General features: G+C 36.6%; 1 protein-coding gene and 1 long non-coding RNA gene across 2 annotated transcripts in view; one reads left to right on the top strand and one right to left on the bottom strand.

The window, feature by feature from the left end:
• Window positions 1-10,985: 10,985 nt before the first annotated feature.
• On the bottom strand, window positions 10,986-13,251 carry MPLKIP (M-phase specific PLK1 interacting protein). Its single transcript, XM_037056524.1, has 2 exons — window positions 12,726-13,251; window positions 10,986-11,664 (listed from the first exon to the last, which is right to left on the bottom strand). The coding sequence occupies exons 1-2, from the start codon at window positions 13,062-13,064 to the stop codon at window positions 11,464-11,466; spliced, it is 540 nt and encodes a 179-aa protein (XP_036912419.1). The 5' UTR covers window positions 13,065-13,251; the 3' UTR covers window positions 10,986-11,463.
• A 146-nt stretch (window positions 13,252-13,397) lies between these two features.
• LOC118994010 (uncharacterized) overlaps window positions 13,398-27,023 on the top strand; it is a 62,256-nt gene continuing 48,630 nt past the window's right edge. Inside the window, exon 1 of the long non-coding RNA XR_005067979.1 lies at window positions 13,398-13,661. This is a non-coding gene — a long non-coding RNA (uncharacterized LOC118994010). The remainder of the gene's footprint in view (window positions 13,662-27,023) is intronic.

The following is a 27,023-nucleotide window of genomic DNA, read 5'->3' as shown; positions in this document are numbered from 1 at the left end:
GCAATCCAGGCATGACTGGGATCGAACAAGCAACCTTTCAGTTCATAGGCCACTGCTTAATCCACTGAGACACACCAGCCAAGACTAGATACTTTTATTCGGTAAGATAATATTTTTATCATGAGTTAATTATGAAACAACAAGGTCAAGGTCAGCAGGTTATTATACAAACTTTGTGAGCAAATTCAATTTACCATCCCAAATCTAAGTAAATGAAAACATTTTATGCACAAATATTTTTAAAAGTTTACTTCTTTATAACCACAGGTTGACAGGTAACAACCCCTGGAGGACTGTTAAATATGAACCTAAGAATGTTATAGGAATGAGTTTTTGTCCTGAGTAAGCAAACACTTAGCAAGTACATTTAACCTAATTTTATGGTAACTGCTATGTAGTCTCTGACCTTCAAAAACATTCTTTCTACTCATATTTGCATTCCCCAAAGTATTTTAAAAAATCCTCACCAGAGAGTATGTTTATTGATTTTAGAGAGAGGGAGAGGGAGAGAAACATGATATGAGAGAGAATAATCGATTGCTTCCTGTACACAGCCTAACCAGGGATTGAACCCGCAATGTAGGTGTATATGTCCTAACCAGGAATTGAGCCTGCAACTTTTTGGTGTATGGGACAATGCTCTAACCTACTGAGCACACCGCCAGGCCCCAAAAGTACTTTTGACAGTCTTAGACTGCTTTCTCATTCTATGCTATTATAACAAGTGGCTAATGTTTCCAGCTACAATTTGAAACAAGTTTAAATTACATTAATTGGGGTTTATAATAATTCCACAATAAACCCTATATTGTGGGGTTTAATCCACAGTATCTAGACACGAAATTCCTGGGATTCAGGGTTTTGAGAATTTTCATTTTTCACTATATTGACAAATGCTCTCTAGAGTGGTTCTACCAGTTTATACTCACATGAGCTCCTACGTAGTGTAGGATGCCCCACATACTCACCAACACTTTGTATTGTCAGACCTTAAAAGTTTCATCAATCTAATTAATGTGATATGAAGTCACTCTGATGTCAATTTTGATTATTAGAAATTCATATGATTATTGTCCATCTAGGTTTTCTTTTATATAATTGTCTTTCTTGGCTGACAAACAACCATGGGGCTGCTTGCCTTTGAAAACCGATTTGTAGATATTCTTTACATGTTCTGGATAATTTGTTAGTTCCATGTGTTGTTAAATAGCCTATCCTTTATGGTGCCATTTGTTGTTTTAATAATCAAATCCGTCAATCTTTTATGTGCTCTTTTATAAAAAAATGAATTTATTGGTGTTACATTGGCTATTATGTTAAAGGAGTATAATTCTATAATATTGTATGTTTACCACTCTAAGTCATGTTTCTTTCCATCACTGTTTATCCTCTTCTACCCTCTCCTACTTCCCCCACCACAATTTCCCTCTGGTAATGACTGTACTTTTGTATATCTAAGAGGTTTTTTTTCTCCTAATCCCTTTACTTGTTTTACCCCTCCTGGCGCCCCTCAAAAGACAGCTGTCTGTTCTCTGTATCTGAGTCTGTTCTTTTTTATTAGTTCACTTTGTTCATTAGATTCCACATTTAAGTGAAATCATAAAGTGTTTGACTTTTTCTGACTGGCTTATTACACTTAGCATAATGCTCTCTCGGTCCATCCACGCTCTTGCAAATGGTAAGATTTCCTTTCCTTTTTTTAAACAGCTGAATGCGTAAATGTTCCACAGCTTTTCTTATCCACTCATATACTGATAGGCACTTGAGCTGCTTCCAAATCTTGGCTATTGTAAAGAAGGCTGCAATGAACATGGCAGTGCATATATTCTTCTGAGATAGTGTTTTGGGATTCTTTGGATACAGTCTCAAAAGTATCACTAGGTGATATGGCAGTTCCATTTTTAATTTTTTAATGTAACTGCATACTGCTTTCAACAGTGGCTGCACCAACCTACATTCCCACCAAAAGTGCACCAGAGTTCCCTTTTCTCTATATCCTTGCCAATGCTTGTTATATGTTGATTTATTGGTGATAGTTATTTGACCAGGGTGAGGTGATATCTCATTGTGGTCTTAACTTGCATTTCTCCAATGTTTGACTAGTAAAGTCAAACATCTTTTCATATGTTTATTGGCCATCTGTATGTTCTCTTTGGAGAAGTGTCTATTCTGGTCCTTTATCCATTGTTTAATTGGATTGTTCCTTGGTGTTGAGTTTTATAAGTTCTTTAGAACTTTCAGATATGAATGCCCTATTAGATGTATCATTGGTAAATATGTTCTCCCATTCAATGGTTTATCTTTTCATTTTATAGATGGTTTCCTCTCCTGTGCAAAAACTTTTTGGTTTGTTGTAGCCCTATGTGCTTATTTTTTCTGTTGTTTCTGTGGGCAAGGAGATACATCAGAAAAAATATTGTTATATGAAATGCTCAAGATTTTACTGTTTTCTTCTGGAATTTTTATGGTTTGGAATCTAACACATAAATCTTTAATCCATTTTGAGTTGATGGTCCAGTTTTTTGTGTTGTTTTTTTTTGCTTATAACTGTCCACTTTTCCTAGTATCATTTATTGCATAGGTTATCTTTACAGCATGATATATTGTTGCCTCCTTTGTCAAATGTTAATTAACCATAAAGGTGTCTGTTTGTTTCTAGGCTTTCTATTCTGCTCCATTGATCTATGTCTGTTTTTATGCCTATACCATGCTGTTTTGATTGTTATGGTGTTGTAGTATATTCTGATACCAGGTAGCATGATTCTTACAACTCTGTTCTTTCTTAAGACTGCTGTGGCTATTTGGGGTGTTTCTGTGGTTCCATATAAATTTTTGCAATATTTGTGCTAGTTCTGTGAAATAGGCCATTGGTATCATGATATGAATTGTGAATCTATATATTGCTGTGGTTAGTATAAACATTTTACTGCTTCCTATCCATGAACATGGTAGATGATTCCACTTAATTTGTATCTTCAACAACTTCTTTTAGTCATATAATTTTCCAAGTACAGGTCTTTTACATCCTTGGTTAGGTTTATTCTAAGGAATTTTATTTTTTGATGCAATTGTAAATGGGGTTGTTTTTAGTTTCTATCTCAGATAGTTCACTATTGGTGTATAGAAATGCAACCGATTTCTGGATATTTTATCCTATACTTTACTTAATTCATCTATCAGTTTCGCTGGTTTCTTTGTGTGTGTGTAGTCTTTAGGTTCTCTATGTATAGTATCATGCCATCTGCAAATAATGAATTTTACTTTATTTCAGTTTGAGATTACTTTTTGTTCCCAATTTGGATGCCTTTTATTTCTTCTTCTCTGATTGCTGTGGCTAGGACTTCCAGTACTATGTTGAATAAGGGTGGTGAAAGTGGGTATCCTTATTTTGTTTCTGATCTTGAGGGAAACTTAAATGCTTTTTGTATCTTGTATAAAAAAATCCTTGCTTACTACAAATTCATAATATACACTACCTATATATTTTTTTTGTTTGTTTTACTTGTCACACTCAGGCCTTTATGTGTGAATTTGTTTCTTAAATCTCTATTTTTGTTTTATTAGTTTATTCTGCGCCAGTCATTAGTTTTATCTGGTAGAGCAAGCCTGGTTCCATTTTTCTTGAACTTTTATGACTAATCCTGACTCTTCTATATAAATATTGGAATCATTTTGCAAGGCCCACAAAAATTTTGATATTTTGGAATTGTATTGACTTTACAGATTCAGAGAATGGACATATGTGCAATGCTGATCTATCAATAAATATCTCTGCCTTTGTCATGCCTTTTTAAAAAGTAATTTAAATGCTTTATAATTTTGTTGTTCTAACCCTTACTCCCACATGCCAAGACTTATTACAGCTTACTCTGGAGAGTGGGAATTTTTTCCCATTTTTTGGCTGGTGTGTAGGAATGCTGTAACTGGCTAGTTTGTTCCAAAATAGTTCAAAAGTTTGCCTGTATTGGAGCTGTACACAGACAATATTATCTGCAAGTAAGGCCAGTTTAATCTCTCCCAACTATTTCTTCTTTCCCTCTTCTCAAAGGTTTCTGTGTATCCAATTTTAAATAACTTTTTCTTCATGTACTGAGTTATTATAGCCTCTGTCCTTCAACCAATTATTAAGGAACATTACAGAAATAGATTTCCAGTTGTTGAATTATCATTGTAATCTTGATAAACCCTATCGGTTCTTTTTGTTTGTAACTGCTGAACTGTTATCTTATTTAGGATTTTTAGCAACCATGTTCATAATTAGAATGATCTACAATGTTCATTTTTAGAGTCCTTAGCCAGGTTTGAGATTAAGTTAATATTTAAGTGTAAGATGTGGTAGATTCTTTTTCTTTTTACTAAAACGTTTTATAACACTGGCAGTATGTATTCCATGGTGGCTTGGTAAATCTACTGTCATTTGTGGGGACAAAACATATATTAATTTAATATCTGTAATGGTTATTAGTTTGTTCTTTCTGTTCTTTCTAAGGTGATATTTTCTAAAATATTACTAATTTCATGTTTTCAAATCCTTTGTCATAGAATCAGTCATCCTATGTTTGTGTGCCTTTCAAAGGCTTTATTAGTGTAATATAATTTCTTCATCTTGGTATTCAGTATACCAGGAAAATTAGTCATCATTTGTCATCTGGGTCCAATGGACCTTTTTGATTTTTAAAAATATTTTGTTATTCAGTGAACATGTAGCAAATAAAGAAATAAACAACTTCACTAGACATTTTAATAATGTAAACATAGAAAACCCAAATTTTTATTTAACATATATTTTTCTGGTTTTGAAGATATTTAATACACAAGATGGGTAACATCCCTTAAACATAAGTAGGTATTCAATGATCATGAACCTAGAATACATTCACCTTATGAATTTTGATTCAACTTTAAATGTCTCTTTAATGGGCTCTCTTTTATTATCACTTCAGTTCTTTTTCCACTTGCATCTTCAAAATGTAATGCATTTAAAAACCCTGATGTTACATTTTTGTTTAAGAGAGGATGGACATGCGTTTGCTTCACAACTGGCAAAACATTTTCACTTTCTGATTTCCAAACACCAAGTAGAATAGTAAATCCAACTGATATTTCACTCTTGTATCATCTATTTGCTTTCAGTTATCTTTGAATATACACCTTCCCTTAGTATTATCTTACAAACTCTATCATGTAAATTATGAACAAACATAAAATATGTTGTTGCAAAGTAACGTGTGGTGAAGTCCTATCTTTTGGATGACTGACTGAATAAGAGTATTTCCTTCTTTACTTAGAAATACATTGTTTGATCCCTGGCAAGGTACTTCAGCTGGTTAGAGCACTGCCCAGATACACCAAGATTGAGGATTCAATTCCTGGTCAGGGAACATACAAGATTCAATGAATCTATAAATAAGTAGAGCAACAAATCAATGTTTCTCTCTCCCTCCCTTTCTAAAATCAATCAACACAAAATACTTATAGAAATATATTTCCAGTAACTGAGTTTTGAGTTTGAGAATTTTTTTTTTGTCTGAGATTTTACTTGTGAGTAGAGAGTGCTGGTCTGTTTAATAATCATAAAACATCTAATTTTGGCATGATGGGTGAAAAATGAAAAAAAAAACAAAGCTAAATGCCTAGGTGTACTCAAATAAAAAATTAAAAAAGAAACATAAATTATGTCTGTAGATTTCTTCTATACATTATTTTAAGATGGTGCAGTATTTGAGGCAATGCAGTAAAACTGAAGGATGACGTATGTGATTCATTTCACTGGTACATTATCCTTCTACTAAATGATTCCATCACTATTGTTTTCTCACTGTAGTCTTTTTTTTTTTTAGCATAGTTTCTGATGTTACACCAAAGGTTACTATTATTCATATCTCTTTCGTTTTGTCCTCACTCTGCCCCACCCCCATCAATCTTGGCCTACTTTAATTCATACAAGGAACAGGCTTTTACTTTTGTTGACATTCATCATAATTTGTCATTTATTTTGCTGACATTTTCTGAGGGAGGCTACTTTTGGTTTTTAAATTTATTGACCATTTTGGTCAGAACACAGAATCTTTATATTTATCAAATGTTTTACATTTGCAGAGACTCTTTGTGGATTAGGGCATTTATAAAAATTTATATACTGTGTATATCTGAAAAAACATATATATTACATATATAATCCTAGTTGTATATACTGGTTCTCTGTATCCTTAAATTCTACATAGCTCTTCATTTTAGATATATCTTTTCTAGGCCAGCAAATACCCTGTAATGGATTCCATTTCTGTAATAGTCTGATGTCTTTTAAAAGGCAAATTTTAGTTTTCTTAGATTATTATTGAAATATAAAAAATGAATACTGCTTTCATTTTTACTTTTTCCTCCTTCTCTGACTTTTTCTATATTTATAGTTTACTGTATTTCCATCTCCTCTCTGCTGGTCTGAAATCTTTACAAATTTTGGTCATATAGTCTTTAAAGTAATTTTGAAAAGATGTATCTTTTTATAAATTTTCAAGTGTTTTTTTTTTCAAACACTAAAAAAAAAGCTTTTCAAGTGTTTCTCACCAACACTTCTTTCATGTTTAAAAAATGGCAAAGGAAGTCATTTATACAGTAGTGATATTTCAAGCTAAATCCACTACATTATTAACTGAACCTAAATATTACAGCAATTTGATTATCTACCATCACTCCTTAAAATGGTAGGAAATTTTACATTATTTTATTCCCATTTTGATTTTACTTCTCCATGTAATTTTTATTTCCTTGTGATAATGTGATGGTTCAAAGTCTTTTACTGATACCTTGGTCATACAACTATTTCTCAGAATGTATGAAAAGTGTATTTATTGAAAGAAAAAAAATTTTGGAAATTAAAAAAATCCATTTTCCATATAAACCTCCAAATGTTAAAGACTGTTGTCTGAATTATCATTACTATTCAAATGATAAGAACATAAATATATCAATTTTTTGATAGATTTAAAGTACAAATTTTTTAAAGTACAAAGTCATTTAAAGTACAAATTTTTTTTATTGGAAATGTAGCTCTATGAATGGATGGTACTGTATTTTACTATATTCAAGGGTAAATACTGGTAATTGTTAGAATGAAACATCAATTTTATCACTATTTTTAAAGTAAATGCTGAGAACTCATGCATATAAATAAAAACAGATAAAATTTTGTTATAGTGATACCACTTAATCATTGGATGCCTTTTACGCATATGTGAAAAATCATAAACTGATCTATCATTAAATTATTTCTTAATGATCATTAATTGACAATTTGCTTAAGCATTCTTCCCGCTGAAAGCAAAGAATTAACAACCATCCTCACTGGAGACCTTGTTGTTCAGGGCATTTTCCTTCTCAGCTCCTTGGAGCATTAACCAAAAGGCTTTTCCAAGACTTAACTATAACTTATTTAGAATCACCTTGATTATGGAAATTAAGATAAAACTGAGTAGTACAACAACCCCATAAAATTGGAAGATACACAGATTTCTTTAGGATGATTATATAGAGATTAGAAATTTTGTTTGAAAAGCATTTGTTTTTTACAAAATTAGAAGAGAATATAAAGATCTGAGAAGAATTAATCCTAAAAGTAAAGTTATTTTTCCAAAGTTAAATGCACTATGTCCTAAAACTGTATTTTATGGACATTTATACCTATACCTATATGTAAATATATGTTCTGCTTTTAAGAGTGTTATTTAAACTATTTCATCAAACTAAAATATACATTTTAACATTTCTGAAATTGGGAAGTATCTTATAATTCATGGCATATCATAGTTTAGTTGGCAGTGTTTTTACTAAGTGGTAGGTAATGGTCAATCACATAATAATAATGTCTTAGATTAGAAGAAAAATTATATTAGAATGTAAGAGCTAAGGCCAAAAAGACACTTTGTTATTAGTAAGTTCAGAGCTTATTATGCAAAGTATCCTGATGGCTACTATGTTTTATCAGTGCTACTGATGACTACTATTTTGCTTATAATAATACATAGTTGGAATGATAAAAACGGAGAAATGGCTCAGAGACAATAAGCAGGACACTTTGGCCAGGTAAAAAAATTAGTATGAATACACAGAATCTAATAATGAGCCTGGCATAGGTTAATAATGTTTTACCTAAGAATCTGAAACATGCTCTAGAAAATATAAAACCATAAACTTACCTCTGAAATGTGATCTTTCAACTTGAAGTAAATGTCAGAAATAAACATGAAACTCTTAACTTTCTCCTTGAAATCATGCAAATTATGTTACTCAGACAGGTTTTAGACATATTCATTCTTTGCTGTTATTGATAATGGTGAAGACAGTTTGCTTACAGCAGAGCCAACAAAATCCATCATCTCTTACACTAATCTCAAATTTTCTAATTCTAAGATAGATGAGGTTGCCAAACCTTCTGACTTGTTATCTAAAGATAAGGTGCCTTTCCCTCACGATCTCTTTTCTTTATACTATTCACCCCCAAGAAAAATGTTTTGAATAGTCAGGTGACAAAAAAGGCAAGTCATTAAACAAAAACTGACATTACTCTATCGCCCTTACTTAACAATACATCTAAATTCTGAACACCTCCACATGGGCCAATAAAACCCATTTCTAACACCACACTCACCCATAATAAAAATACATTAACTTCCACCACACTACCTTGTGGAAAGGAAGGAAAGCTCTGTGCAGATTCAAAGGGAAGGGACATAATTCCGTATCTTGATGGGGTAGTGGCAAGTTTCTGGAAGAATATGTGGGACCTGAAATATCGGTGGGGTAATTTTTGAAAAATTTAACTACCATAGATTTCTTTTGTAAAGCAGGGTAGGGTGATCACACAATGGCAGAAAAGAAAATGGAGAACTGGTATAATCCACTGATTTTGGAGATGGTCTTTAGGCCTATATGGCTCTGGATGCCGTAAAGTTATTGATGCCTGCAAATACCTTGGGAAATTTAATACTGTTGTTTGAAGACATAGCTATCGATTATTTTTCCATTCTTTAATTATATAAATACTTAAGATGCAAACTTAACTATAAATTTCTCTAACATAATTATTTAACATTTTTATGGAGGTAAAAATGTGTACTCTAGAACACTAAAAAAATTAATATTCATTTAAAAGAATTATCCATTTCATTCACTCAGGTACATAAAAATAGGCTTATAATAGAAAAAACCAAAATATCAGTCAAAAGAACTTCTGTAACTGAAAACAAGACTCTCTAGAGCAATACAGAAATGCACTTTTTTTGAAAACAAAAATGTTTCTCTTAAAAAAATTAGAGAAAGTCAGACTTCTGAAAGTAGATGTTGGTAACTTGACAGGAAAAAAATTTACATTTAGTTGGTTAACATTACACTTATAAAATAGCAAAATAAAATGCATAAAAACTATTAATTAGAAATTAAAATTTAAAAATCTTCCAAATATACTTTAATACAATATCCTTCCTGACTTCCTTTTTTTATCTTTGCCAATAACCAGTGATTTCTAAGAGATGCTTTAATAATTATTATCAGAAGCCATTTCCCACAGAAAGTAATTTTACCTGTGAAGTTCCATAAAAGGATTACAAAGTATTCTACTTGCTCTAATTTTCATCATGCATCATGACCTCAAATCATCTGGAAAGACAAGGTATTAGGGAATAACAACGTTTCCTTTAATATACTAGGGGGAAAGTATTTACTCTTCTTTTATATATAGGAGATAAAGACAGAGCAATAATCAAATGTCTACATTTATTCACCAAATATTTATTAAGCACCTACTACTTTCCAAGCATGGTTCTAAGAGCTGAGGATATAGGGGTGAATGAGAAATAGCTACAATTTATTGAGTGCTTACTATGTGCCAGGCTCTGGCCTTTGAGTTTCACACATGTAAACCCATTTAATTCTCACACACACCTCTATGACATGGGTACTATTAACTTCTTTATTTTACATATGAGAAAACTGAGGCATAGAGAAGTTAAATAACTCATCCAACTAGTAATTTGGCAGTGGTAATCCTGGTTATCATGGATATTTTATTAATCTAAAAATCCTTCTCTCCTCATTTTGTCTCTGTGACAATGTAACAAATACAATTGGGTATAGCTCAAGTAGGTGGTGAGACCATTTCATTTTTAGACATTTCTGGAAATGTTTAAACAAAATTTTAACTAGCTCTACTTTCATGTATTGTGACCTCAAAATATTAAAATAGCCTGGATACGATGAGACTTGATTTTGTTAAAATGGTTGGTTGGGAAAACCCTGGCTGGTGTGGCTCAGCTGGATGGTGCAACCACCTGTAAACTAAAAGATTATGGGTTTGATTTCCATCAGGGCACATGCCTTCATTATGAGTTCAGGCCCTGGTTGGGGTGTGTACAAGAGGCAACTGATAAATGTTTCTTTTTCCCTTCCCTTCTCTCTTAAAAGAAAAAAAAGTTGCCACAGAAAAAAAATCTCTTCATATTTTTTTCTCCATTACTGTAGGTAAATAAACATATCATTCCTTCCTGTGGAAAACCACTTCTCTACTCCAGGTGGGTCTACAGTCTCATTGTAGGGGTGGGTCCATTGTTCAAACTAATTAGACCTCACTATCTTGGTCAGTTATTAGATCAGGACTACACAAAAACAATCTAAGTAAGCATGGCCAATCTATCTGCTCTGAGATTGACAGGGTTGGGAAATATCCTCTTCACAATGGAAGTGATATGAAACTCCTGACAGCCATCTTCTTTGGCTTCAAGAGAATATGACTCCACAATACTGAAAAATATAGAGAAATTCAGACAAAATAGCTCTAAACTAGTTATGCAAGAAATAGGTAGGTCTTTGTCCTTTCCGGTTAAGTTAGTATAAAAAAATTTTTTATTTAAGTTTGAGTTTTTGTGACTTCCAATCAAGTTTCAATGCATTTTTACAAAAGTATTACATAAAATACGCACATTAAACAATGGTTATAATAGGAACAGAAATCTCCTTTATTCTCTTCCTTTACTCCTCCTTCCCTATTATAAACAAATACAGAACTGTCTACAGCTCGAAGGATGGTTTATCTATTTTCAAAAGCTGTAGTAGGCAAATATTTAGTGATGAATTCTGATTACAAAGCATTATTTTAATAATTCTAATCCTTAGCATATGACAAAACCACAATATAGACAAAATGTTTTATTTTAAAACATTAAGACAAATGTCTACTATATAACCAAGAATGTTAAATATTTGGAAACTGCAAATCTTCTAAAATGTGGTAGGCACTTTCAGAGAGCTAAATATTGCATACTATACCACCACATGTTTCCCTAATACCCATATTTGATATGATGAAAAATACCAAGATGACCCATGTAAGGGTTCGACTTAAGTACACAAGTGAAAATTTTGTCCAAGGTGTTCCTGACACATGAAGTTTCCAGTTGAATTTCAGAAACGTTAACAAAAGTATCTTCCTTTTTTGCCTGTGAATGTTTGAGTACTGCTGTACTGTTGGCTTATATCCACTACAGATACTGGTTCTAGGCCAGCCCAAGGATCTTCAAGCATCGAAGGCTTGAAATAACTTTCCAACTCATTAGACATTCTTTTTTCTCTACCACGCCCTGATCCAAAAGGTGTAGATGTCCTTGGAGAACCCTTGAGAAAAAAAATCAGTTAAAAAAAACATTTAGTAGAGATCACTGGTATTTTTTCTTCAAAAGCTAGTCAGGATTACATTGCTAGTTAAAAGGTTGTGCCTTGAAGCCAAGTATGTTCAAATGCAAAGTCCATGCTTTCTTTAGTCCAGTGTTTTGTTTTTGAAAAGTATTTAAACCAATTTGATATGCTCTTTTATTATTAATTCTATGCCCACTGCCACCTCAAATACTTCAGGTTTTCAAACTTTGCAGAACTATCAAGTGGTGGTGAAATAAGAAATAATTGTATTTTTTCCCTCAAAATTTCCACTTTTTTTTCTGGAAAAAAATTCAAACTTTTTAATCCTATAACTTTCAAAATTTCACGTAAATTAACGAAACTTCCCATCTCGTTAGCTCCAGACTCAAAGGGATGGGGTTCGTTTAGCGTAAGTAAAGTTGAAAATGCACCGAGTATATGCAAGTTGTAAACCACAAAAGTCCTACACACACCGGAAATACTCTCATCTTCTGTATTCATTCTGAGAGGAATAGGGAATTTCCACTATTAACCGATCCCCCCTTGAGAAAACTTGGAGCAGAAGCCAATGTACTTCGAAAACAGAAATGGTAAGAGGGTTTTTTTTTTTAAAGGTGGGGAGAGGAAGAAAAGGTTTAAAAAAAAGTGCCAGCAGCCTATAACTCTCTAAACTAGAAGAGCTCCACACTGGGAATTCATTCGCTTTTCTTCCCCCTCGGGTACCCGGGCTCAGAATAAATTCGCTGAGACGAATTGGCAACGGCTCTGACAAAGAAGAGAGAACTAGGAAAATCATCTGTAAATTAGTGGCAGCGTGGCGGCTACAAGCAGGACTCTAGAAAGTAACGCTGCCATTTTCTCAGGTAGTCTAAAAACAAATACTTAACTTCTCTGAGCCTCAGTTTACGCATCTGCAGAGCGGGGCGAACAATCGAGTCTCATCTCATAGAGGACTTTAAAAAAAAACAACCCGCATAAAGGGATTTTTAGTACCGTGCCTGCCATACAGTAAGAGCTCGGTAAACGCTGGCTATTATTACCTGGGGGTGGGTGTGCTGCTGCCCTGGGGAGTAGCCGAATTGCTGCTGGGACCCCGCGGGGGACCTGGAGTAGGAGCCAGGGTAACCGCCCGGGGACGGAGACCCGAACCGGCCCCCGGGGAAGCTGCCGCCGTGTCTTGGAGAGTGGCTGCTCCCGTAGGGCCTACAGCGGGGCCCGTACGACGGCGTAGGATGAGGACTCCCGTACCCATCCCGAGGGGAGGGCGGCCGTGGTCCGCCTCCGCCCGAGGTACCCCGGAAGCTGCTCCCGCTACCCCAACCTCCTGCACCCGGGCCGGGGTAAGGAGGAGTCGGGGGTCGAAAATTCTGTCGGTGCATATCCGGAGGTGAAGACGAAGACTTGACTGCTGCGTCCCCGGAACTGTCCCGACCAACCCTTCACAAAGAATTGGTGGTCCTTTACCAAAATAGTCCTCCGGCCGTCAGCGCCGTACAAGATATTGGTTCCGCTTCACAAACGTCCCGCTACGGGCACGGGAATAAGTGGGTTATTGAATTGGGTAAAAATTGAGCTAATTTAAGTGAAAGATAAAGATAAAGTCTTTATCTTTCCTTTAAGTGAAAGGAAAGGGTAAAGGAAAGGCCGAAAGGGAAAAGGGTAAAGGAAAGGCCGAACACCCATCCGGGTGTTTGCACCCACCCTACAGGATTTGCAACTCCGCTTCTCAGTCCGGAACAACCTACCAGACGGACCCCTCTCTAGAGAACGACTAAACCGTAACGCTCCGCCCGCGCGCGGCCACTGGAGGCCGGGAGGCGGGGTCTGAGGTGCCCGAGGGTCCGTGCATTCTTCTAATGCTGGGAGCTAGGGAGTGTGAGAGGCTCGTGAAGCGAGGGCCAAAGCTTTGAGGAAAACAGGCTTTATCTGCGGCCTGGGCGGCGGGAGGGAGCTGTGGACCGGCCGCCTGAAGTCAGGTACCCTCCAAGACTTGGTCCGGGCGGCGAAGGGGATTCCCAAACCCAGCCTCCTACCTCAGGCGGCGCCCTGAGTAGAGCGCCTGAGCTTTCCTGAAGTGCCTCCTGACCCCGCAGCCCGCCGTTTGGTCTTTTCGCCTCAGCTCGCCTCTGGGGCGCTGGCTTCGTCCCACTCTCCGACTGCCCCAGAGTCAGAGTCAGAGTCACCCAGCCCGGCGTCTGGGCCCAGGGCAGGGAGCACGCTGTTGCAAGTCCACTCCTTGCGCGGTCGTACAGGGCAGACGTCTCACCGCTCTCGCTTCCTTTACTCCCTCGTCCCCCAAGTTTAAATAACTTCAAAAATGTATACCCGGATTTCAGAAGGGGGTTTTCCGATTGCATCTTTAACTTGGAGAGGTTGTGCAAACCAATGCTGGACTTTATTTCCTTTGGATTAGCGGATTAGCAGATTAGGAAGCAGGGACACTGATTTTCAAAGAGCAAAATTTGGCCAAAGCTCTTCAGATCTTATTTCACAGACTGTCAAATATGAAGAAAAATGTGATAATTGAAGAATGACATTTAATGCATAATGAAACACGCCTTTGTACCAGTTGTCCCGGAATTTGTAGTAAATTTATATTTGCTACAGTTTTGTAGTAAATACAGAAATATATTTACTACAGTTTTGTACTACAGAAATCGGGGTTGTAGTCATGAATCTTGAAGTCAGCTTGTAGGAAACAATATCTTAACTTTAAACTCATTCAATCTTAGCCTCAAGCATAGGTAGCCTGTGCTTTTCAGCCTATACACATTCTTGTAGCTGCCCCTTCTCACTGTTTCGTGACATGCTTAGCCAAAAAGTGTGATGTCTTTTCAGCTTTCATCTTTGGTGAATAGAGATCTACCGTTTTTGTTTTTGTATTGTTCTTGTTTATTTTGAGGAAATTCGGTTCACCAAAATTATCCTTTAGAAGCAAGCTGTAGAATCAATCAAAGCAGAATAGTCTCATCAAGGTTTGTGATGCCTGAAGTCCCCAGATTATACACTTTATTAAATACTTATGTTCTGGTAAAAAATTCTGGACACTGTCTTTGATGCTTAGATTATTACTGCCTGGTAATTGAGTGCTCAAATATTTATTGAATGATCATATCATATTGCTCAGTGGTTCTCACTTGTTGGCTTGTTTATATGATCAACCAATCTACATTTTCTGTGGGAAGGGAACAGAAATACGGTGTGGGGGCGGGGGTTGGGGACCAAATTAACTCTTATAATTTTTTAATTGGCTAATAATTTTGCAGAATTCAGTAAAATACTGTAAGTTGTCATTTTACTTGGCTTACAGTTGTAGAATACTCTTCCCCATAGTGATACCTTGCTATCTTCTACACATATGAACTTGTATTAGCAAAGGGGGAGGGGAAAAATACAGTGGAAAATTTTTGAAAGATAGGTTAAGAATTGACATTGTGTCTTTCACTACAGTTGTAGGTGTATAGGAGGACTGAGGGAGAGTTAATTCTTGATAATTGTTGAATGAGCTAGAAAGAGTATGGAGGCTTTGGCTAGAAATGGTAAAGATTTATTCAAGGGTCTTAGGGTTTGCAAATTGGGAGCATGACTAGGCAATAGCCAGTGTTCTGAAGAAGAAAGGAAAGCTCAGAGTTTTGTCAATGTAAGTGAAAGGTTTTCTTAGGCTCTGCCAAGGAAGAAATGCCAATCAGCGACAAAGTTAGGCAGTATAGAGCTTTATTGAGGTTTGCACACCCGGGTGTGGTTCCCCAGCCCACAGAGTGGGGCCGTGGAAGTCACGCCTAAAACATGCCAGGGAATATGGCAGGTTTTATTTTGGTTGGCTGTCTTTGTGGGAGCTGGGAATTGGTCCCCTTTGAACAAAGTGGCAATATATCACTGGTGGTGCTCCTTGGGCTCAGGTTGCTATGTGGATAAAGCCTGCCTTTTCTGCTCGGCTCACTGGTTTGACGTGCCGTCTTTTCCGGGTTGTAGTTCAGCCTCCATTTTGTCCTACCCCGCCCATCCGAAGAGTAAGAAGCATCAAAACCTTTTAAGAATTTTTATAAGTTTATTTGAACTAAACTGATGACAGTGCCAGGAAGCAGAGTTTCAACAGATTAAGAAAATGCTTCGATGAGTAGCAGTTTTGTAGTTTATTTTCTATATCAGAATCAAAAGAGGAGACATAAAGGCCTTTACATGAAATTCATTGGTGGTAGATTTAGGGAGGAAGAAGAAAGCAAAATGATTGGATAAAGAGTACAATGGAGAAACAATTCTTTTACACTGGTGGGTATAGGATAGTTAACAATTGACATTTACAATACATAGAAATGGTATTTGGTCAACAAGATAACAATATGGGCCTAGTGCTCTCATGCCCGAGGGGTCTGGAAAAAAAAAGGACTTACTCTGACATTTAAGGGTATGTTATTTTAGATGCAAAAAAGAAAACGTTACTTAAGATAGAGATTGACTTTGTTAAAGAAGCTATAGGCCTAGGATGTGATTACACTTCATGACTTGCTTTTAATTAGGAATTTTTATGTTCAGACCATGCTGTGAGGTTAGTTTTGGTCTCTGAGTTTGTTCCAGGCAAACCCTGAACTTGTCAGGTTTAGTATGTGGCCTCCTTTTTGTCCACAGTTCTTACAGTAAAAAGTACATTCTTGGGAAGAGTCAGTCCTGCATTCTTAGCTTCTGGCTTGGTCAAAGATGATAATCCTCTCCAGTGATTTTCAGCTGGTGTGTCAAGGTACACTGAGGTGATGCAAGAATTAAAACATGTAACGCCTGACTATTTAGTCAGGGGCACTGTCCTCTTTTCCCTTAAATTGTCAAATAAAAAATGACAACAGTTGTCTGTTGGGAATGAATCAAAATTATACCAATTTTTTTTGTCAGATTGGCAAAAAATACACTTTTTGGTCTGCCACAGAATTTTAGTAATTAATTTATATGTGCCATGAGATGAAAAAGATTGAAAATGGCTGCTCTAGATGACCTGCAATCTGAATAATATATGTCACGTGGTCTGTATATATGAACACTCTTTTCTTGATCTGTTGGGATAATCAGATGATTACTGAATAGAATAGTTTCCTCCTACCTCAACCTACCTGATTTTAGTGATTTAGCAGCTTAACTTATTACAGAAAACAACTCAGCTGCTTTTGGGTGTACGGAGTGGAACTTTATTTCGCACGCAGACCCAGAGGAGTCAGTTTCCAAATTCTGGGCCTTGAACAGTGGGAAAGCAATTATTTTTAAAGAGCAAGAGAGGGCCCATCCTTCAGACCAAAAGCAGGAGGCAATTTACAGAAGCAGAAATCAGAGCATTTTGTTATCTCTGGTATATAGACAATAAGCTGGAAGAAACATGGCAAATGACTGGGCTGTGAAAACCTGGGCTGTAAAAACAATCCCCTAATTGCTGTGCTGTATAGCGAGTCACTCCGTACACACTGTGCTGTATTTTAAAATAACTATCAATTTTCCCCCAACAAACTAGCTATAATGATTCCATTTTATTTCTTCACACTATTCCTCAACTGCAGAGTCAACTTGGATCACTTCTGAGAATAGGCTACTTGCCTTTTATAGATGAAGAATTGGCCAAGAAAAGTTAAGTGATTTGCTTAAGCTCTCATTGCAGCAGAGGTGGGTCCAGAACTTGGGTTTCTTGAATTCTAAGCAGTTGTTTTTGTTTTTGTTACTCTTTTTTTATCCTAAGTAAAGAAATATGAATTGACAGTATGTCCTTTGAAAAATGGAATAGATAAATAATCATGAAAAATTTTGAAAGTGATATTGGGTAGCATGTTACTTTAGATTTAGAGATTTATAGGTTTATCCTTAATATTAATTTTTTAAAGATTTTTATTTATTTATCTTTAGAGGGGAAGGGAAGAGAGGGAGAGAAACATTAATGTGTGGTTGCTTCTCGTGTGTCCCCTGCTGGGAACTGGCCTGCATCCCAGGCATGTGCCCTGACTGGGAATCGAACCACGATCCTTTGGTTCACAGGCCCAAGCTCAATCCACAGAGCTATACCAGCCAGGGCCTTAATATTAAATTTTTATAAATGTAGTTATATCCAAGTGTTAGCCTGGGGATTGCACGTTCTAAGATCCTTAAATATCTACATGGTGGGGCAAAAGTAGGTTTACAGTTGTTTATGTGGAAAATAATAATAGAAAATAATAATACAATAATTCTGTGTTTTGTGTACTCACAACTGTAAACCTTCTTTTGCCACATCCTGTATTTATATTTGTGGATGAAAAAGGGGTCACATACTAAACCTGACAAGTTCAAGTGAGGCCTGTGAGCCTTACAAACTCAGAGACAAAGTAACTACATAAGATGGCCTGAACATAAAAATTTCTAATTAAAAGTGAGTCATGGAAGGTTACCACATCCTAGTGCCGAACCTTCCTTGAGAACGGTAAATCTGTATTGTTTCTTTTGCATCTAAAATAACAGACCCTCCGGAATGTCAGAGCAATCCCCTTAGGGCATGAGAGAGAGCAGGAGACCCAGAACCCCTTATTGTTATCTTGTTGCCTGGATACCATCTCAATGTGTTGTAAATGTTAATTGTTAACTGTTCCCTACCCACTGGTGTGAAAGAAGTATTTTTTTTCTCTGCTTTACTCTTCATCCAGTCGCCTTGCTTTCTCCTGCCTCCCTAATCTACCATCAATGAATTTCATGTTACCATCCTTAAATCTCCTTCTTTGATTGTGCTGTATAAAATAAACTGCAAAACTACCACTCTTTGGAGCATTTTCTCAATATGCTAAGATTTTGCTCCCTGGCATTGTCATCAGTTTGGGTCAAATAAATTCATAAAAGTTCTGCAGATTTCAATATTTATGCTGACATATTGAATTTATGTATACAGGTGGGTTCAGGAAAAGAGATGAGGGGAAGGGAGAAAGTTTTATGTTGGATTACCTGGTGGAAGACAAGTAAATTGGAATGATGGATATGAGGACATTAACAGAGAACACTAAAAACTTTCTGAGTACCTGTGAGCTATATGGAGCTCCAGGAATAATTGGTTAATTTTGTGGTGGTTTGTGGTTTACACTGTTAAAGGATAAAATTCAACCTAGTAAATATGAAGATCTAATTGGCTTTATTAAGGTATTCATAAATTGGGCTTCATTCCATCTAGCAGCTAGAAGGGCACTCTGAGGGGGTTGTACAACATACAAGTTTTTTTTTTTTTGTTTCTTTGTTTGTTTTTAATAGGCAGAAGGGAGTGGTGGGAGAGTTAGTAGCAAAAGAAAAGAAAGGATTATTTTTAGGCCTGGTCTTTTTCTTTTGGGGAAAGGGAATGGCAGGAGTTTTGTCATGCAGATTACCTCACTAGTATAGATTCAGAATTTCCAGACTGGTTTAAATTCCCCTCCTGGGAAATGCTGAAACTGCAGTTAGGTGATGTGATTTAGCAAAAGTAACTCCATTTTGGCCTGTTGTTTCTTTTTAATGACATTAATGCAGGTAACAGTACCAAGCCAAGGCAATTATAAATGTAAATGAAACTTTGTTTCTGTAAAACTGAGGATCTTAGGTTACCAACAATTTTTGGTGTTTCTTTTTTCATTGGATTTTAAATATACTATATATATATATGTGTGTGTACATATATATGTATATATTTGTGTATACACATATGTATTTGTATAGGCTTCAAAAAACCATCGTGGAAGCTTAAAATATGAGCAGGAATAGGGTCCCAGAGCCCTGCTCACCCTGTACCTCCACTTTAATTGTCCCTCTGAAAAGAGGCTTCTGGGGCACCTCTGTAGAGTTCTCAGGGTTGTTCATAAAGGGTTTAAAAGGCAGTCAGGTCATAATGAGTACTGAAAATATAAATACTTTGCTTAGTTTTACTGTGTATTATCAAGTAATGAATATTTTTATGTTTCTGCATGGTCAGGGCTTTATAAACTAAGAAAACTGGAACCTAGGTTAAAGAACAAGCCTTGAAAATTAGAAGATGACTGAATAGATTGTTAGGGAATTCCCAGGAAGTTTATGTTTATATTTCAAAGGAGTATGAAACTCGGAGCCTTGGAGACATTTCTCCAGATTGAGATTGCAAAACCAATCAAGTTTATCTCCCCCCTGGAGATATTTATTTACATTCCAAAGGGTAAGAACCCAGAGACCTTCCCCTTTCTTCCCAAGGAGAATTTGCTTACCCTGAGGGTATTAATATAGCTATTTTGTACAAACTTCCAGATTTATAATTTTGGGGACATTTTCTTGTGACTCAGCCCCTGTATATGAAGGTCTAACAACTGGCTCTCATTAGATATGCGGAAAAGTGTTGCATTTTTTGATATAAGTAATAATAACTTATCTTTGCTCTGGAAACCTTGTGTGTACTTTTAGCTATTGTGAATAAATATAGATATTAACGGATTTTCAGTGTAAAACATTCTTAGGATAAAAGAATGTATTGACAATTTCTATACAGAGAAATATTTTCAGGTTATCTCAATATTTCTTATAGGGGTTCTATTGTTAGCTACATCTCCTAGAGGTGATTAGCTCACTCATTTGGTAGGGTTAAGCCTTCACTGAGCACATTAGACCACTTAAGTATCACTTAAGTGATGTTCTCATTGATAAAGCAACTATTAGAAACAGTTTGTTTTCAGGAGTATCAAAGAGCCAAACTTGGGTGATCTTTTCAGTTCTAAGCATGTATATATTGTTTATAGTCATTAAGCACTGGTAAAACGTTTTATGCATATTTACTTCTTTGTAGATTAATCATCTACATCCAGATAAAAAGCAGGACAAAAACAGTTGGAATACATTAATTCACACTTGTAAAAGTTTTCATTGAAAATAATAAAATTGCCCTGGCTGGTGTGGCTCAGTGAATTCAGTGCCTGCCTGTAAATCAAAAGGTTGCAAGTTCAATTCCCATTCAGGGCACATGCCTAGGTTGCCAGCCAGGTCCCCAGTAGGGGGTGGGCAAGAGGCAACCATACTTTAATGTTTCTCTCCCTCTCTCCCTTCCTTACCCTCTCTCTAAAAAATAAATACATAAAAATTCTTTAAAAATTTTTTTTAAAAGAAAATAATAAAATTGCTGACAGAATACTTCTATATGAAGAAGAAAAAGAGTATGAATATTGTTTTCCATGCAGAAATTTTTGTTTTAAAATGAGTAAATGAAATTTATAAAGTCTATAAACTGGTACTGCTTTTCTATCCTTCCACATAATCTATAGTAGCAGTTTGTATCTTAAATGAGTTTTCAAAAAAACAATCCTTTGCATATATTAAGTTGATTTTTAAAAGTTTTTATTACTTAGGTAAATTTTACATGAACTAAGGTGATAGTAAGATCTGGAATTTGTGAGAAATATGTTTTCCTTTTGCCTAGTGGGAGAAAGCTTATTGTGAAAGAAAGTTTAATCAGTTAGCCTGATTGATTTTAGAAAGAATATGTATAGAAGTTGAATGCCTGGAAATTGATTTCTTTAAAATGATTCAGTATGTTTTTGAAAAGTCTTCAGGACTTCCGCCAAGATGGAGGCATAGGTGGAAACACTGTGCCTTTTCCCACAACCAAGTTTGAATACAACAAAGGTTTAGTAAACAAAGTCGCAGCCAAAGAACAGAAAACTGAACTATACGGAAGTCCGACAACAACTAACCGTTCGGGCAGGCTGAGCACGGTTGCACATTTGCATGCGCAGATAAACCTAGTAAAGGAGTGAGCAGTGAGACGGACTGCACGGCCCCAGTGGCGGGAGGACCGCCATTGATTTCCTTTGACCTGTCCCCACATACAGCATCACAACCCAGTGACTGAGTTGCCCCACCCTGGTGAACACCTAGGGCTCTACTCCTCATGCGTAACACACACGAACAGTCCAAAATATGGCTCAAGAAGAACTCAAAGCCCCAGAGCCAATAACTCTAAGCAAACAAGAAATAGCGAACCTCTCAGATGCACAGTTCAAAATACTGGTGATCAGAATGCTCACAGAACTGGTCGATTTTAGTCACAAATTAGAGAAACAACAAACTAATTGAAATGAAGGGAAATGCACAGGAAACCAACAGTGATGGAAAGGAAACTGGGACTCAAATCAAGGGAGTGGACCAGAAGGAAGAAAAAAATGACAAAACAGAAAAGAATGAAGAAACAAGAATTCAGAAAAATGAGGAGAGGCTTAGGAACCTTAAGGACATCTTTAAACGTTCCAACATCTGAATTATAGGGGTACCAGAAGGGGAAAAGAAACAGCCATGAGTGGAAAACATATTTGAACAAATAATAAGGGAGACCTTCCTCAGTCTGGCAAAGGAAATAGACTTCCAGAAAATCCAGGAAGTTCAGAGAGTCCCAAAGAGGTTGGACCCAAGAAGGAACACACGAAAGCACATCATAATTACATTAGCCAAGATTAAAATGAAGGAGAGAATCCTAGAAGCAGCAAGAGATAAGGGGACAGTCACCTCCAAAGGAGTTCCCATCAGACTGTCAGTTGATTTCTCAAAAGAGACCTTCCAGGCAAGAAAGGGCTGGAAAGAAGTATTCCAAGTCATGAAATCCAAAGACCTACAGCCAAGATTGCTTTATCCAGCAAAGTTTTCATTTAGAATGGAAGGACAGATAAAGTGCTTCTCAGATAAGATCAAATTCAAGGAGTTCATCATCACCAAGCCCTTATTATATGAAATGTTAAAGGGACTTAGAAAAAGAAGATAAAAAATATGAACAGTGAAAGGACAGCAAACTCACAGTTATCAACAACCACACCTAAAACAAAAGCAAACCAAGAGGACTGCTAGATCAGGAGTGCAACCATAGAAATGAAGAACACATGGAGGGTTAGAAACGGGGGTGGGAGGAGAAGAAGGGGGCAGAAGGTACAGAAAATAGCATAGAGAGTAGGTAGAAAGTAGATAGGGGCGAGGGCAAGAATAGTAGGGGAAATATAGAATCTAATGAACTTGAGACACGTGGTCATAAACTAAAGGGGGGAAATGGGGGAGGGGGTGTGCAGGGTGGAGGAGAATGAAGGGGGGAATAGAACAACAACTGTAATGGTATAATCAATACAATATATTTTAAAAAACTACTAAAAAAAGAAAAAGAAAAGTCTTCAATATGTCAGTGTGAGGACTGCTACTTAAAGGAACAGTGAAACGGTCTACCCTCAAAATGGACTTCCATTTGTTGGCTTTAAGGCTATGAAATTGCTCACATGCTACCTAGTATCTTTCTTCCAGGGTTTGGCAACTTTATTTGTCACAATAGAATAGGTTGTGCTGTGGTGCAGATTAGCCCACAATCTCAAAGGCTTTATACAAACAATAAACATATTGTTCTTGCATGTATAGCTTCACAGTTTGAAACTTGTGTCCTCTAAAGTCACAAGCAGCAGGAGAATAGAGGCCTAGAGGATTTCATGGGATATTTTTAAGAGTTAGGTCTGGGATTGGCTTGTATTACTTGTCCCTATGTTTCACTGGCCAGAATCCAGGCATTTGGCCTACCTAATAGCAACGGAAGTTGGAACTGTAGTAGAGCAGAGATTTGGGATTACCACTGAGTTGTACTTTGGTTGTGGCATGCTTTACCCATGACTCAAAAGCCTTTTTTTGTTCCCTTTGCACCCTTCTTACTGTAAATTTCTCAAGCTTTCATTAACATAGTAGCATCTAACAGTTCTAAAAACTGTTTGCAAATTCCACAGTAGTAACCAAGTTCTTTCAAAGGAAGGGTAGTTCTTAAGAAACTGGGTGTTAACAGAAGATCAATTATAAATTATTATAAATTATGCTTTTGTTCTCTGGCTGTCTTTAAATGGTTTAATTGCTTTATAATGTATGCATCACTTCTACACTACCTTTTTACAGCTCAAAATTTTTAATTTCCCTGGAATGTCCTTCACTGGGTATTAATTTTCCAAGTACCCTAAACTTCTAAAATTACCTGCCAAACTTTACAATTATGAATAGAGCTTCTTTCAAGATTTCTAATGTGTGCTAGAAAGAAAGCATCCTGTTAACTATTCTGAATGAAGCCTCAGCTGATGAAGAGAGCATACTTTTGTTATTGCATAGGGGTGGTCTGCCACTCAGTAGTGTGTGGGTTCTTGACCTCGTGGAGGAAAAGTTTCACACATAAGTCCAGATGACTGTGAGGATCCACTTATTAAAGCTGGGGACAGTAAGACAAGGAAAGGCTTAGCATAGAAGAAGCAAAAGGAGAGTCCAGGCTGGGCTGCCTTAGTTCACTGGGAAGTCAGAGAAAAGGGGGCTTTGGGGACAGGTTCAGATTAGCCTGGGACAAGGTGCCAGCTAGTCTTTGCCTTAGAGTTTAGGAAGTGTGTGCTTGTGAAGAAAGGAGAGGGGAAGAAGAAGAGAAAGGGAATGGCACTGGTTGTCTCTTTTTTGCAGGCATGAATCTTAGGGGAGGTCTCAGGGGAGGGTTTCAGCAGAATATTCATCAGTTCTCCAGGTGTGCCCTTTCAGGGTTGTAGTCTCTACTGACTGGTCAGTGCCAAGGCAGGCGGGTATTAGTCACTGAAGTTGGTCTTGGTGTTGCCCAGTTGGTTCTACTGCTTTTCTGGATCTGGAGCTGAAACTCCTAGATGTGATCTCTAGAGAGGTGACCTGTATTTGGCTGTAAATTGCTTAGCCAGTTTGTTCAGCTATCTGTCTCAGTTTCCCTATTCCACTTGTCAAGGAATTTTCCTAACTTCTTACTTCTTACTTCTTGGACACCAAGAAACCATGGTTATAATCTGGCTCTAATGGGACTACATATTTTTTTACAATGTCCCATTGTGGCAATCTATTAATACATTGTGGCAAAATCTAGGACTGACCTTTTGTCTTTTATTCCCCTTTCTTTTTTTTCTCTTTTTTCTTTCCTTCCAGAAGCATTTATTGATATCTTACTTCATGTCAGGCATTAATACTTGAGGTTGTAAATACAGAATACAAGTATCTCTTCTCAGGAGTTTATCGTGTGATTGAAACTAACTGGTTAGTTATATATAACTCATATAAATGTTACCAATAGAATCATGCCCAGGATGCTTTCCTAAGCAGGAATAATTTCCAAGGAAGGTTAAATTATCAAAGATGGAAGGATTTATCTAGATGAGGAGGGGAAGAAAATTATTCCAGGCAGAGAAAAGAGCATGTGGAAAGGCCCAGAAGTATAAAGAATTTGAAAAAAGTATGGCTGGTAAGACAGTCCTTTCTTTTTTCTTTTTAATTTTTTTGTTATTTTTGCAGATTGAAATTGGAAAGGTGGACAGGAGTGAAAAGAATGCAAACATGAATAATAAATAGCCTCATTTGCTTCTTTGGGACTGTATACTCTGTGAGGGAAAAGTCCGTGAATGATTGGGTGAGTGAATAATAGAATGACAGAATGGACTTTTCATTTTGGAAAATTATTCTGGAAGCAGTGTTGAGAATGGATTGGTGGGGATGGAGGATAAACAGAACTAGGTTAAGATACCTTTGTGGGCAGTTGGGACAGAGAATGGTGAATCTTAACCAGGGAACTGAAGAGGAATAGAGAAGGAGATTTAATAGAAGACTGATGGCTGATTGAATATGGGGAGTGAAGAAGAGGACATGTCTGGGAAGATCTCTAAATTATGTTTTGGAGTAGTGGTTGGTGGCATTAACCCAGAGGGAAGAGAGGAATAAGAAACAGATAAGGTAAAAAAGATTAGACTGATTTGCATTTTGACAGGTAATTTTGGCACATTGTTGTGAAGAAAGCCAAGATTGGAGACTGGCAGATGAATTTAGGAGGTTGTTGAGTAATTCAGGAGAGAGTTGATCGTGATCTGAACTATGGTGGTGGCAGTAGGGATGGGAAAAAGAGAAGGGAGTTGAGATATTTTTGAAAAAGGATAGTCATTTGTTCTTAACTAAATTCAAGGGATGAGAGAAGGAAAAATTCAAGGATTTTGGTTGGGATTTTGACTTGTGTAACTGAGTGGGTGGGAAATGACACTTACTGAATTAAAGAACACCAGGACAAATGTGGGGAGAAGATAGAAATGATATTGACAGTTGCTGACATTTACTGAGCACCATGGCTAAATGTTCATGAGGCATTGTTTCATTTAATTTTTAATCCTGTAAAATAGGTACCAGTATTATTCCTATTTTACAAATAGGAAAATTAAAGTAGAATTTGGTCACAAGTTAGCAGATAGTAACAATTTGAACTTAGGGGTAATAATTTTAATCATTGTAGTAGTGGTACATCTTAGTTTTACCCAGTAGATCATGGACTTTTGGGGGAAAGAATATGATGTCTCTCATCACTAATTAATCATAGATTGATTAGCACAAAGTAGGGACAAGAGTTTTTTTTTTAAGTTTTAATTTATTTTTAGAGGGGAAGGAAGGGAGAAAGAGAGGGAGAGAAACATAGATATGTGAAAGATACATAGATCAGTTGCCTCTGACATGCCCACAGCTGGGACCCAGGCATGTGCTCTGACTGGGAATTGAACCTGCAACCTTTTGGTTCGCAGGCCGGCACTCAATCTATGGAACCACACCAGCCAAGGTGGAACAAGAGTTTTTAATAGGACCTTTCACTCAGGTCTTTGGCTACATGTATTCTATTCCTTTTGCCCCAACACCAACTCAGTTGTGGAACTCAGCCTCTTTTCTTTAATTTTGAGAACAACTCACATAGGGCACTTGGGTTTGTGCTGGGCTTTACCAAACCATCTTGGTAACTTTGGAGAGGTTCCAATGTACAACTTAAAATCAGTTGTTAATTATTCCTGTTTTTAAAAATTACTCTTTAACTATTTCACTTACTGAATTTTTTCTCTGGTAATTTTTCTCCTGCCATTCATGCTTGCTTTTCTGTCCTCTAATTTTAGTTTCTAAGCTTACCTGTACACTCAAATCCCCATTATTCTTTTTTGTAGAGCATTTTTGCTGTCTCTTTAACTGTTTCTTTCTACTGTATCCAAGCCCTATACAGATGAGAGAAAAATTAACTACCTGACCTTGAGGATTCTGATCTCTTAATCATCTTAGTTTGGGCTGCTATAACAGAATACCACATACTTATAAACAACAGAAATTTGTTTCTCACAGTTCTGGTGATTGGAAGTCTGAGATTAGAGTGCCAGCATGGTTAGATTATGGCGGGGACCTCTTCTAGATTGAGGACTGCCAACTTCTTGCCCTGTCTTTGCATGGTGGAGAGGGGACAAGAAGCTTTGCTGGAGTCCCTTCCATTCCTGACTGTTCTACCCTCATGATCTAATTACCTTCCAAAGGTCCCATCTCCTGATTCGCTAACATTGGGAGTTAGA

Source organism: Sturnira hondurensis, unplaced genomic scaffold (genome assembly GCF_014824575.4).
Source record: "Sturnira hondurensis isolate 20B ecotype Veracruz unplaced genomic scaffold, ASM1482457v3 Scaffold0008992, whole genome shotgun sequence".
NCBI classification, from domain to species: Eukaryota; Metazoa; Chordata; class Mammalia; order Chiroptera; family Phyllostomidae; genus Sturnira; species Sturnira hondurensis.
The sequence above is the reverse complement of the archived record's forward strand: the minus strand, read 5'-3'. Positions and strand labels throughout refer to the sequence as shown.